A 15,326-nucleotide genomic window follows, 5' to 3' on the forward strand; every position below is an offset into this window, starting at 1 on the left:
AAATACATATAAAACAATAGATAATAATACAAGATAGAATTAGACTTTGGCATCCCCATTTCCTGGAAGGAAACTAATTGGAAATTAACTGTCCTGTATCATATGTAGAAGACATATACTGTGGCAAGGGTGGGAATGTCTCCTGAATCTTCAGGCATTGGCAGACATTATTGTGTTGGGTTACAGATCATTCTGAAGTGGAGATGCAGAAAGAGAGGTTAAGGACAGAGCCTCCTCTTCAGGGGTGGGAGGGAAAGGGAAGTACTCTTCCTTGAGATTCCTTTTTCAAAGGAAGAGATAGTCTAATTGATTGCTTTCTGTACTCAGTCTAATCCCCTCCATCCTTCAAGGTCTTCCTAATTTATGACAGTGTCCCCCTTCACATTCAGCCCCAATAGTGCTTGCTCTACTGGCATACGGCCCAGTTCACAATGGCAATTGTTCATGTGTGCAGCTCAGAAGTAGTGAGTACCTTGCATGTGTGAACCACATCAAGATTCTTTTAATACCATTTCAGGCTGGACATTGCCTATGTCTAATCTGTTCTTGCCACTTTTGTGGTAAATTTATCCACATATAAATAGCTGGCGACTAAGGACTGGGTTTATACTTTACCACTGCCACACAGCATCTGTTTTAAGTTGCTCCAGCTGTACATGGTAGTGGAAAGTTGCTGTACAACTTTCAATTAAAGTATGAAAGTCTCAATTTCCAGATGTTTGTGGTGCTTTGGAGACAGCTGAGCAAATCACACCATGAGCCACTGCATAATAATAAAGCAGCTTATCACATGGTTGCAATTTCAGCTGGTCCTGATTTATTTGATGTGAGAAACTGGCCAATCCCACATGAAGTCTACCACAACCAGCCATGGGATAGGACTACCTTCAGGACACTCCCCACCACAGCCAGTTCTGCAGTGCTGCCAAATTGTACTGATAGTTCACTGTTTATTGACTGTGGTGACTGAAGTACAGGGATGGCAAGAATATTTTAAAATAATGGAAAAGTCATCAAGAAAATCTTTCTCAAATGTCAGGAAACCCTGATGAGAAGAATCCTGAAACAACAGGAATATTCACAGTTCATGTCTTACTCTGCACAAAATTCGCACAAGGATTTTAAGTGCAGAGAACAACATTTTCTGTAGAAAAATGAGCATTTAAGGCCTTATACATGTGGTGGTGGTGGTGGTGGTGATTTTTCTGCCCAGAAAATGCAGTTATCACTGAAGAAAAAAAAATCTGTTTTCTATGTGAATCAATTTTAAAAGACTGTCTTGCAGCTTGAAGAAAATTGTTATAATTGTTATAATTACTGGAAAAAATTAATAATGAAGAATTACATCCCTCTTTCTGTGTTTATATCATCTGTAGGGCTTATAGTATTTGATAATGTTGCCCCCAAATAAAACCCTGTTCTGTTTTATTCGGGGGTACTGAAATATTATCCCCCTTTGACATTTCAGAGAGAGGACAATGTGTCTCAGAAAATTACTAAACAGTACAATAAATCATTGCCTTTGTATCTAGAAGAAAGACATGAAACTGCAGATTGAAAAAGGAAACATACAGCTGGCCCTCTGTATCCACATATTTTTCATCCACAGATTCAACCATCCACAGCTTGGAAATATTCAAAAATTTATAGAAACTCCCAAAGGAAACCTTGTTTTTGCCATTTTATATCGGGGCACCTTTTTGCTATATCAGTGTATTTAATGAGACTTGAGCATGCACAAATTTTGGTATCCATGGGGGACCTGGAACCAAACCCCAGCAGATACCAAGGGTCCTTTGTACTTTAAAGCTACCTGATGGAAACTTATTGTTGCAGTACACTCATTTTTGTAGTTAGGCCCCAAACATATGGATGTTTAGGAGCAAAAGTTGACCTATGATTTACCCTGGCCCACTTTTGCCTTGGCTCATTGTAGTAACTGTACTATAAAAAAATAGTGAACCAATCAGCTGATTTGGATGTCTTGCTCATCTAGGAATCCAGAAAAACCACACTGTTCACCCACCATTAAGGCTAGCCTGCAACTCAATCCAAAGACATAATGGTAAGGTTCCAGGTAGTGGCTGTTCACTAATGGAATTGAAGATGGCTACTGGAACTGGAGTCAGAGTGCATATGGAAAAGAAATCTGTCTGGTAAGACAGATCTAATACCATAGCCTTGTCCATGCCTGTCTAAAAGTAATTGGGAGCCAAGAAGTGCATATCGGCCTCTTAGGGAGAGAGAAGGCTGGCCCAGTACCATCAGGGGCTAGCCTGAAGAAGGAGGCTCCTCCCTCCCTAACTGTCATCGTTCGGCCTCTGAGGGAGAGAGAAGGCTGGCTCAGTACCATCAGGGGCTGGCCTGAAGACAGAGGCTCCTCCCTCCCCAACTGTCATCTTTTGGCCTCTGAGAGAGAGAGAAGGCTGGCTCAGTACCATCAGGGGCTAGCCTGAAGAAGGAGGCTCCTCCCTCCCTAACTGTCATCTTTCGGCCTCTGAGGGAGAGAGAAGGCTGGCCCAGTTCCATCAGGGGCTAGCCTGAAGAAGGAAGCTCTTCCCTCCCTAACTGTCATCTTTCGGCCTCTGAGGGAGAGAGTAGGCTGGTCCAGTTCCATCAGGGGCTAGCCTGAAGAAGAAGAGCCCTCCCTCCGGTCCATCTGCCTTGGTCCAGGCCTCAGAGGGAGAGAAGAATGCTGGACCTGATTCCCTCCCCCCCTCACCATTTCCTTCTCCTTTTGTGTCGTGTCTTTTAGATTGTAAGCCTGTGGGCAGGGAACTGTCTGTTATCCCCTCTATTGTAAACCGCTCGGATTCCCAGTGATTGGGCAGTATATAAATAAAACCTATTATTATTATTATTATTATTATTATTATTATTATATCCACATTTTCTTTTCTTTTGAGCATGATGTAAAGCACTCAGTTTCACTGGGGCTGTGAAGAAGGTAGATTCAATCAGAATCTACTGATGTCTCTGAATTTCCAATAGATCTGGAATGGTTTAACAAACAGTTTAAAAACAGCAGCAGCAAGACATTATCATCAACAAGTGTAATGCCTTATGCTAACTGACTAGTCAGATCAGTGGTACAATGTATAGCTCTTGGCTTCACAGTTTCTTAGCTTTAAAATGGGACACTGTTTTAAGAGTGCTAATAGAAAGGTCTGTTCCTTCCTTATTTTATATTCAGAATGTAATAATATAAATGGCAAATACAGGGTATACTTTGGATCTTTGTTTAAAGTTTATTTGGATTTCTATGAATATCAAAAAATTACAAATTGCAAACAAGAAATGCACATGTGTGCCTCATGGTTGTTTATGAGCATTATTGGCATTTGACCAGGTTTCCTTATAGTTTTGTTGGCTATTTGTGGATTTTCTGTTAGAATCCTTGATCTGTTGTAACTTACTATTGACTATTTTTAGCTTTATATGTGTCTTTTATATATACATTATCTCAATGTATGGCTCTTGGAGTAACTGGCTCCAATCACTGAACCACAAATTTACATCCAGTTTTACCTCACTAAGCCACTATTTTGCACCTGGCCACAGCTGGTGGACCTCAGGATTTTAATAATGCCCTAACAACACAAAATTGACCTCACAATCCTGGTCTGTCCTCACTCAGCTTGGCAGACATAATCCTAGAAGCCATTTTACAAGCCTAAGTCTTAGCTTCAGCCCACAAGGTTTGTAATGGAAAGATACCTAATGCTTCAACTAATTTAGTCACTGAAATATTATCCCCTTTTGACATTTCAGAGAGAGGACAATGTGTCTCAGAAAATTACTAAACAGTACAATAAATCATTGCCTTTGTCTCAAAGAAAAGAGAGGATAGAATTTTTCAGGAATCCTTTAAAGAATGCTTTATGGTCATTTAAAAGAGGTAGAGCAGACCAAGACAGACAACCCCTATTGTTTTTTTAATAATGCAAGTCTTAGACCTCGGCAGGGTCACGATTAGGAATCATCAATCTCATTATCTCAGAATAAAGGCTGAAGTTACTCATATTCTTTTTATAAATACACTGTGACTGATCCTACAAAGAAACTTAATACACCTTCTCTTCTGATACAAATAAAAACGTCATGGTGCATCTCTCTTATCTTAATTAAGGCTTACAACTTGATGGACAGGACAAGTAAAATGAAAGTGCCTAGAAGCCGTGAAACAATAACCATGCAAAGAGGCCATTGTAAGTGTTGAAATGAAGAGATTATTCTAACATTTCGTGACAGCAAGTATCCGACTCCACCAAGCATATTCAAGGACAGGAAAGGGACAGATATTGTACTTCCACTCAGTGGTTCATGTTTGGATTTTAACAGTGCAAGTTTGTAATGCATATGTAAATATACCACATAAATATACTTAACGTAGAAGTGTCACAAGCAATACCACTGGAATTCATAAATATAAAATCAACACAAAACAACATACTTAAAGCACTTGGCTTGCATTTAAATGTGACTATAATTAATATGCACAGTCCATACAGACAAATGGCTAGTAATACAGTTATTCAGTATTCACACTGAATTTTGTGAGGGAGTTCTTCAGCCAAAAAAAAGTATGCAGAAATGTGCATAATAAGAAAAAGTTGAAAATCATATGTTTGTGGTATGTATGTGTTTGTATATATTTGTGAGGTAACTTCTAAAATGCATTATATTAATTGCTTACAAATTAATTAGGGTGAAAGGGGAAGAGATGTACATTACATAAGAATTTTCCTGCAGATTTCTAAAAATAGTCAAATTAATAAGGAAGAGGATACAAGGAAATAATAGGAAATGAGATAAAAATAAACTTGATATTTTAAAAAGTGTTTGTTGCATCATTCTTGTGCTAGATGGAGGAAAGCTCATGTAGGTTAGTGAATTCTTAAGAAGCTTTCTTAATGAAAACGGATTAGCTGTTTTCAAATCTATAGAAAGCAGTCAATAATCTGAACTACTAAAACATCCATGTGACCATACCAAGAAAGAGTATCTTTACTATGGATTAGATTTGTTGCCCTTAATAATGATGTTACATAGCTAACTTTGGTTATGCAGCTCTGTGTTTAATATTTTCCCCAGTTTGGTGGGTTTATACAGTGAATAAAAAGAGAATCTGTAACCAATATATGGAAGTAGGGGTGGAGGTTTTGGGCCCTTAGGGCAAGACAAGTGGAAAAGGCAGCAGTAACATAATATGTTCTGATTGTCTTTTTTGTTTCCACTAAATATTTGAAAAAACACAAGCCTTTGTGAGTGTTTAGATGGAACAATCATAAAAGCTTCCCTCCTTTCAGGGGAAATAGTTGGGATGGTTGTGCATCCTTGGTTTGTTTTAGTTGTATGCTGTTCTTCTTCCAAAGAACTCAGAACAGATTAGGGCAGAGTTTCTTATCTAGACAGTGTACAACAATCAAACTGTATCACAGACTATAAGGATGCCATCAAATATTCTGTCATCATAAACCATCATTATCACTATCATTATCATCACCATCACCACCTTCATTTCGATATTTGAAATTATTCTTATATATTTTTTCTTTTGATTTAGACACATGGCACTTTCAACACTTAACACTCAAATCATTAAACAACAGTGTCTCTGTGCTTCTACGTTACTTTGCTGTAATCATTATAACAATCTTGTATGCAGGATGTCATTATCAAGCCCATATTGCAGATTGGAATGTGGTGCTGAAACTGGTACGACTGGCACCTAGCACATTCACGTCACAAGTGACATTTGAGACTGGAGCTTCTTGACTCAAACTTCAGGTTTGCAAACACTATGGAAATTAATTCTTAAATCCACACAGCTTGATGAATGGGAAATTGTAGCAAAAAGAAAAACCTTACCAGCCATGACAGATGCAAAAGGCTGCTGAGGATCAAAAGGACATTTCAGTCTTCCAGACTCCAAGTTCTGAGCATCAAATCTGAACACTACATCCTGTATATAAAAGGCATATGTATTAGGCGGAAATGAGACTGCCTCATTTTAGATAGAAGACCCATATACTAGTATAAACCCATATATTACTATAGTATAGAAAGATCCATTTATCAGCAAGCTGGTGACATTTAAATCTATGTCCTGAAACAAACAGGCCAAAAGGACCATGCTGGGACCATGCCAGCACTGTTTGCATTGGGATCGCACCAGCACCAGGACCATGGTAACTACGGTCCTGAACCGGGCCACTGGAAGGTGTGGATTCTATCTGCTCCTTCATGGCCCATTTATTTGGAAATGACATGGCATCGGCACGGCTTCAGGATGCATTCAGAGCATGTGTCATGTAAATGACATGCCCTTAACACAACCTGAAGCCATGTCATTTTGCCCATATATTTTGGGCCAATGTCTCCTTCTCTTCTGAGTCAACTGGGGCTGTAAAGGTACTGGAGCAGTGTAATAGGATGGATGGTGGCCTATAAACTGAAGATGAATCCTAATAAGACAGAGGTTCTGAGGATTGGTAATTTTCAGGTCTGGGAATTGGATAAATTCCTTGCCTGGATGGAATTACATTCCTCCTGAAGGATCAGGTGCATAGTCTGGGATACTCCAAAAGATCTTTGTCACTGGAAGTCTAGACAGATTCAGTGGCTTAGAGTGTTTGGACCAGCTTCAAATGGTCCACCAGCCACAGCTTTTCCTAGACAAGGAGAACTTAACCACTGTAATCTGATACTGATAACTTATAGTACTCTAATGCATACTACACAGGGCTTTCCTTGAAGATAACTTGCAATCTACAGCAAGGGCAAAATGCAACAGCTGGACAACTCACTGGGATTCCATTCAGATACTATATAAAACCAGTTCTGAAGGAATTGCACTGGCTGCCAGTACACTTCCAGTTTAAAAATGGCCATCTGTTTAGATTAGGTAAAGGTAAAGGTAGTCCTTTGACATGAACATCTACTTGTAAGGGGGCAGTGCTCATCTCTATTTCTAAGCCGAAGAGCCAGCATTGTCCACGGACTGCTCTGGTGGTCATGTGGCCAACATGATTGCACCAAACACTGTTACTTTCCTACTGAGAAGTGGTACCTATCTATCTTACTTGCATTTGCATGCTTTCAAACTGCTAGAAGCTGGGACATAATTAATTAATTAATTAATTAATCTATATTGAACAGAGTTGAAAGTCAGTTTTTTCTTTGCACTTATTCATTCATTCATTCATTATTTATTTTTGTGGTGTTTCGGGGGGCTATGTGGCCATGTTCTGGAAGAGCTTATTCCTGATGTTTCGCCAGCATTTGTGGCTGGCATCTTCAGAAAATGCCAGTCACAGATGCTCATGAAACATCAGGAATAAACTCTTTCAGAACATGGCCACATGGCCAAAATTCCACCAAAAAAAACCCCCTATAGATTCAAGCCATGAAAGCCTTTGAGATTTATTTAATATTATCATTTAATATTGATGGCAGCAGAATTGCTACTTTCTGTAACAGTTGTTTACTAGTGATATGAAATAATTGCATTATTACATATTAGTGTTGTGATACTAATTACAGCGATTCCTTTCCATCTACAGAGGTTTGGTTCCATCCTGTCCCGTTCCCCTGAGTGGATGGGAAAAAACAAGTCATCAAGCCCATATTAGTCAATGGGTGGTGATGTGTCCATGCACTGCTATTGAATAATATGGGGCAAAGCATTGGCTAGCTCCCCAATAATGTCGGATTACTGTACAACTTATGAAGTACACAGAGAGATCCACAGAGAATCATGATTCAGCAGGGAATTAAAATGGAGTGCATGTCCCAGTTTCTACTGTTGGACACTGTATGCATTGCATTGCACTACCCACTGAAATGGACCTGATGGGATTCTTTTAATACACTGCCATTGCCTACTGGAGAAAGGTCCTGTAAGGCATCTGGGCTGAACTGTGCTCATTACACAATCAATCAACTGAAAAAGCAAACCTATGTAAAACCATATTAATCACCTCATTTGAGCACAGTGGTTTGCCAACATGTAATACGCACACATCAAAAAGTGTGAGAACATGAATTCTAACACAACTGGTAAAAACTTAATGTTGCCCTGTTGTTTGTATAAGGGGCTGTGAGATCATTTTTTATACAGCCATAGACCAAATTTTTAAGGAAATGATGGATGCTAGGAAAACTTAGAGCCATTCCTTGTCATGCACCATTTGGGAATGGATTAAATTACCTCTTTGTGTGTTCCAAGCTCTATGTAGCCACAGACTGGGTGGAAAGCTCCTGTACCGCAGACATAAACATGAGTCCTGTTGTAAGGCTGAAGGACTCTGATGAAGTTGGCACATTCTGTCTAATGTGAAAAGAAGGGAAGAAACTGTTTATCATTATCTGCAGTGTAAAATTAACACAGCATTCAGCCATTCAGTGACCAGGTAGATACAGTCCACAGTTTCCAGGACTGTGTTAATAACATGGAGAAATTTCACTAGCCTTTTAAGACTATAACCCTTTAGATGATATTTATTATTTTTAAAACAGTATACATCACCCAGCTTTATGTCATAATAGTGGCTTGGCATCTGAATTGATGAACCATGATCTATGATTGGGAAGACTTCCAAATCACAAATCATTGTTTTAAGCTTCATGTCTGAATCAAAAAAGCAATGCTACATGCCCAAGGCTGCTGTACCATGAGGGCAGAAGGGAATTTATAAGCTTATGAAATTAAATCGGCAGAAAATAAAAGCAAAAGATTGCTTCAGAGCTACACTGCCTACTAAAGATTTGAAAGCTTGATTCCTGAATTTGATGGAAAATTGTGGTAGTTCATGACATCCATACTGAGCCACTGTATGTGTCTAGTAATGATGGAGAAAGTAGTGTGGCAGTGACAGATGGTAAAGATGGTGAAAATAGTAGCGTAAAGCACAGTTCCTCCCAAAGAGGATTAAGGAAGCACAGTTCTAGCTTATAAAAGTTAACTTCTGGACTACAGCTCCCAGACTCTAGACATCATGATCTAGTGCTGTTTCAGGAATTCCAGCAATTGTAGGCCAACAAAATACATTTCCCAAGCTCACAGTTTGGAAATTCTACATGTATTTTACATTAAAACGTTCAGTTCCTGTCATGCTTAATTAAAATTTAAACAGTAAAGCCAGCATAGAGTTGTGGTTTGAGCATGGACTATCATTCTGGAGACCAGGACACCAAACCCCACTGAGCCACAGAAGCTCACTAGGTGATCTTGAGCAACATTCTCTCAGTCTCAGAGGAGGACAAAGGCAAACCACCTCTGGCCAAACCTTGCCAAGAAAACCTTGTAATAGGTTCACCTTAAGATAACCATAAGTAAGAAACAACTTGAGAGCACACAACAACAAGCTGTAACCCCCATTACTTTCTCTCATGTCTCTGACTACCTGTTAGCACAGTTCTGTATAAAGTAGCACCAGAAGTCTTAACAAATGTCAGCTGTCCACAGATGGCTATACAGTCAGGCCTCCATATCTGTGGGGGATTAGTTCACCCCCTTCCCATTGATACCAAAATCCGTGCATGCTCAAGTCCTATTAAAATTAACGGCAGTGCAGTGCCTGCATGGGCCGCCACCACAGTTGCATGCACACGCCGCCATTAAACAAAATGGGAGCTTGCCATCCACAGATGGTTAAATCTGCAGATGGCAAGTCCACCAATAAGGAGGGAGGACTGCAATATTAATCCAGATTAATCAGCACATTACTCTCTGAAACTGGCTTTGTTTTAAAAAAAAAAAGGCAGAGATGAAAACAGCAAACTGCATAAGTTACTGCTTCTGTTGACTTCCAAGGGCTCATAATGAACTATGGAGATCAACAAGCTCCATTTTATAATGAATACTCTTCCTCACCATCATTATCAACTGTTGCCACATATAAGTAACTACCCTTCCTACTTTGGTTCAGAGCATGGTGTCCCTGAAACATCATCGTTTAGCCTTGTTGCAGTTTGTTGAGTTGTAATATTCATTAGAAACTGCTCATTACAAAAGAGAATAAGTCAAAATCCTGCCTTATCAAAGTTTGATTTCTATGGACCAATTATTCATTATTGGCCAGTCATATTCTCCCAGAATTTTGTCAGACCATAGCATCATCACGTTTTCCAAAGTTTTTCCACTGAAAAATGGAAATAGGTGGGAGAGAGAATGTCGGGGGGGGCACTTTGGAAGAGGGTGGGGAGAAGTATTTGAAAAGCTCATTGGTGATGGGGATGGAGAGGTATATGATAAATGGTGTCAGTGTCAGCAATGAATTTTCATTTGGTTCTTTCTTTACTAAACATTTTTGAAGGCAGATTTATAGTAGACCACTGTTTTTCTACATGCCTCTATTTCAATAACATCATGTCAGTATACATTTCTGAAGACAAAACTGGTGAGGGGGAGATGGGAACCCCAACTGCCGTCCCCTTTCCCCATAATGATGCCTATAAAAGAGTTATATTTCCTTTTATGGTATCATTGAAATTGAGATATTCAGAAGAATGACAGTCAACATGGCTAACAACAGCACTACTTCTAATATATTATAACAGTTGGTTATTATCGTATGCGGTAATCTTGCCAAGATTAAGTTCAATAGTTTCCCTAAAAAACCCTACCTCATCTGCATGGATGTCCTAAGTGACCCCTGAAAGATTGAATGGTTTCCATTTACTGCTATAGAGGAAAAGGAATAGTCTACACTTTTGTAATGAGACAACAGATGGGACTCTTATCTTTGATACTTAGATAGCACAGCCAAACTGAACATACATGAAAGCATATTGCATCTCAAAGGGGTCTTTAAAGTAACTCTCCAGTCTCACATAAGTACTGGTATTGAGGAAAAAGGCAGGATGTAAATAAATAAATAAATAAAAAGGATCATGATCATGACCATCACCACAACCATTAGCCACACAAACACAAATGCTAATATCTGTATTAATAAATAGATATTAACCAGAACTAGAGATCTAAGTCCTGACTTGCTGCATTCAGAAAGTATTTGTCTCATTATAGAATGGCAAGATTTAATTCATGTGTTTATTTATCTATTGGAGATACTGGTACTTGATAAATTTTGCCAATTTTTGGCTAGCTTTTGTGCATTTTTCTAAAATGTGCAAAATTAAACAATGTGGTAACTGTTGACTTTAAAGTAAAGGTAAAGGTTTCCACTTGACATGAAAGTCTAGTAATGTCTGGCTGTAGGGGGCAGTGCTCAAACATTACTAAGCTGAAGAGCCTGCTTTGTCCAAAGATGGTTTCAGTATTCAAGTGGCCAGTATGACTGCACAGAACGTTGTTACCTTCCCACCAAAGTGGTACTTATTTACTACTTGCACTTTTACCTGCTGTCAATCCATTAGGTTGGCAGAAGCTGAGACTATACACAACTAAAAGAAAAAAGCAGTAATATTCCTTTTGGATCTTTGTGATCAATCAGACCATCTTGCTGCTGTGTGAAAGAGTAATAAAGGGGAAAGGTACAAATTTTCAGTTCTTTTGTGCAGAATGCAGAAAACATGAAGTGGGGAATCTTATTCTTGAAGCTGCAAAGTCTCACAATCAACAGGCTGGCTTGACTTGCCTTGACTAATTGTCTTGAAACAACATCTCAATAACTGCAAGTCTATTCCTCATCCTGAGCCTTCACCCATAAAAACAAACACAATTTATAGAATGATGGTACTTACATGAGCATCTTTCCCAGCTAGTTTGCACAGGTCCACCTTCTCCCTTGCTGCTGGCCAAAATATCTGTAATGAATTAAGATAAAGCTTTTATGATCGGTACATTTTATGACACTTCATGTCAAAGTATTAACATACTCAAGTTATTTATCTGCCAGATCTGCATTTCTCCCCTTCCTTCAATGAAATCACAGCAATAACTTGGGATCCTATCCAGTTCTAATCTCTGACATTCCTTGCAGGCACAGCATGACATGCAGGATGGGATTGGCATTGGGTTCAAGGAGATTTTTCTTCCTTCTCTAAAAATGGTGTTGAAATTCATGAAAATGAGTGTGAGGGATACACAACAGAGGAGAAGGCAGCCTCTTAGAAATGTACACAACTGTCCAACTGTAGATCAAAGCCTTTCAAATTTAGTGTCCTTTCATTTCACAATTACACCTTTTAAGGTTTTGTAGCTATACTTTAGTATACTATACTATACTATACTTGTAGCCCTTGTTTGCTCTTTGTTTTGCTTTGCTTTATTTGGCTTTCATAATCCTTGCTAAATTTTATGTATAAAGAGAATTTCTAAATGTTCATTATTCTGAAAAACAACAAATAAGAAACCCTTAAAAGGAATGGGGAAAGTCTTTCCTTGAAAAACACTCCTTCACCTCTTAACACAAATCTCTAGAAGAAGAAATCACATAATATTTTTGAAAAGAAAAGCAAGTGAGCATCCGTTTCTGTTTCTGAGCATTGGTTTTTAAAATAACAAGACGCTCTGAGTCTCAAGATGAATAGTTATGCAATTAATAGGATTTTCTGTCCCAATCCAAAATTCACACTCTTCTAAGACATAAGAGTTTATTATCTATGACTCTTGAAGTATGATCTATGGATATGATCCATAATCTCTGTGTACAGAGTGGGAGAGCAAAACAGCTTATGCAAAAGAAGGTTCCTGGGGATTCAATCCAGTTTATCTCTTTGGCCAGATGTGGTTGAGGCGCCTAGCACTTAAAGTTCCTGCATGCTGGCAGCTGGTCAGACGTTTGTTGCTCTCCGATAGTGTACTCATTACGACAGAATGGGTGGGTCATACTAGCAATTCCACAAAGATAATAACTTGTATCCTTGCTTACCCTCCTGAGCAGTATGGCCTCTCACAAAAACATGCAAGTAGTCATATTTCAAAATAAATCTATTAAAATGTTTTTAGATGCCTTTTTTAATATGAAAGTTAAGGAACAGAATCATACCATACTCTATCACTGTGGTTTTACCTTAACTAGGAAGAGTAATTTTTGTAGGCAAGCTGGAAATAACACAGACCACAATACTGGTGATTTGTTGCAATCATTTCTAAGAGACATGTCTAAACCTATTCTATATTTTGACAAGTGCTCAGAACAGCTCAGCATATCAATATTATAACATTAACTACACTGGTTGAAATACTTCTTTGGTCAACTATACAATACCCAAACTACCCCATCATCTTTTCGCAAGCACCTATTTTCACTAGATTCATAAGGCTGAATATTTGGATTTACTTTGGGAGGCTTAAATACTAAAACAAGCTGAATTTATGCAACAGTCCCATTTCCCATGTCAGACAGTTATATCCATTAAATGTCAAAGAGTTGTGTTTTCCAGCTATCTTACTTCAAAAGTGTTTATACTAGTATCATTTGCAGACAAACACTTAATATTCTAATTTACTGCATTAGTCCCTAGTGTCTACCTGTGATGGAATGTATTTGGTCATATAATTCTAGATTCTGAGGAGCACAAAGGACACACTTCAGACCCTTGCGGCTCCCAATGTGTGCTGTTTCCTCACACAGAGGGAAGCCTGGAGGCAAAGATGGGTGGCACCCAGCCAATGCAAACCACAGTCAGTCTAAACATAGCACAGCACAAACACCACATTTTGACACTTATTTGCTACTGGGGAGTACCTTTCAAGCAAGGGAGTCTTTTAAGTGAGTTTGATATATACAAAAATCAGCAGGAGAGGTACATATATTGCAATCAAGGGGGCAACTTCAAAGAATAATTAAAAAGAAAGATGGAAGGGCAGAGAGACCTTTATAACCAACACTCTGAAAGCCAGACCTATAAATCCACCTCAAGGTACATAGATAGGTAGGCAGGTTGCCAAAAGACCTGTGCACTCCTAGATCCCAGTGGGTTCACTACAGAAGTAAAAGAGCTGAGAATAGCAGTTTACCTTTTACAGTACTTAACATTTGCTGCTCTGTAGTAACAGCCTGTGATAAACCTCAGAGAGAAGCTTATCAGAAATAGACAGACTGCTGGTAAACTGTAAACAAAAGCTGTAATTTATCCCTGAGAGTCCCTAACCACAGCCAAGGGAAAAAGAGGCCTGTTACAGACTGCCAAAATAAAGCTGCTTCGGGTCTCTTTGGAGGCATGCTATTTAAATGATGCATGGGTCCTAAGAGTCCGGAGGTCGCGCCAAAGCCACACTCCATTCCTAAGCACTGGAGTGCAGCTTTGGTGCAGCTTCCGGATTCTTAGGATGCATGCATCATTTAAATAGCATGCCTCCAAAGAGACCCGAAGCAGCTTTATTTTGGCATTCTGTAACAGGCCTAAGAGCTGCAGAAGCTGATCAGAGGATGTGTTGTCATATTTCCTACCCTGAAAAGGATGCAAGCATCTGGGAGTCTGCAACAATGAAATCCACTTGCCTTTGGAATCAACTTTGGAAATGTTGAACATTAATTTACAGATTAGTTTTGTTTGCTTGCTTATTTCTTATTGTTTCAGCAACATTTTGTAGTGTATAAGATGCTTTGACACAGAGGCTTGGAGATGAAACAGCAATTGTGCCATGAAATAACTGGTTAGACATCCACCACTTGCCGAAGCATTTTCGTCCTAGTGCTGTCCAATAATGAGAACTATGTGGCTTACATCACTGAAACTCTCAATCTGCCCAGCTCTACAAAGAACAGCTACTAAAGTGGATTTAAGTTAGAGATGACTGATTACTATACAGTGGTGCCTCGGGTTACGAAAGTAATTCGTTCCGCGGCCGCTTTCGTAACCCGAAAAGCCTTCGTAAGCCGAATTGCCATAGGCGCTAATGGGGAAAAGCCGCGATTCCGTGCGAAAAAGCCGAAAAAAGCACCAAAAGTTTTTTCGTAACCCGAAAAAACATTCGTAACCCGGAACAATGATTCCCTATGGGATTTTTTCATATCCCGAAAATTTCGTAACCTGGGTATTTCGTATCCCGAGGTACCACTGTACAGTACTTCCAGTCCATGTCAGTTTTGCATCTTTAGACTTCAGCATATTTTATCCCATTAATATTTTTTTAAAAAACATTTTCTTCTAAATTAAGCTAATTCTAAACATGTTTCAACATAAAATCAGCATCTATAAATTTCTTCTCCCTTCAATTTTTCTTTTAAAAAAGCATATTGATATGTTTGATACATTTTCGAGCCAAGAACTATGTTACAATGTTTGCAGAAGTACAGAATCCAATGTTCTAAACTACATACTGTGGATGAGGAAGTGTGGATCAGTTGAATTTAGAGTTTGCAGAGATCGAATTCCCTCAGTTCCTCTAATTGGCGCTAGAGGATCTTTGA

At 38.9% G+C, this 15,326-nt stretch overlaps 1 protein-coding gene across 1 annotated transcript in view; it reads right to left on the reverse strand.

Moving 5' to 3' along the window:
* Positions 1-15,326, reverse strand: part of SEMA3D (semaphorin 3D) — a 175,921-nt gene that overhangs the window by 80,918 nt on the left and 79,677 nt on the right. Inside the window, 3 exon segments of the mRNA XM_042469528.1 lie at positions 5,872-5,965; positions 8,213-8,332; positions 11,710-11,772. Coding sequence (XP_042325462.1) covers positions 5,872-5,965; positions 8,213-8,332; positions 11,710-11,772 — 277 coding nt within the window.

Source organism: Sceloporus undulatus, chromosome 5, assembly GCF_019175285.1.
Source record: "Sceloporus undulatus isolate JIND9_A2432 ecotype Alabama chromosome 5, SceUnd_v1.1, whole genome shotgun sequence".
Taxonomy (NCBI): domain Eukaryota; kingdom Metazoa; phylum Chordata; class Lepidosauria; order Squamata; family Phrynosomatidae; genus Sceloporus; species Sceloporus undulatus.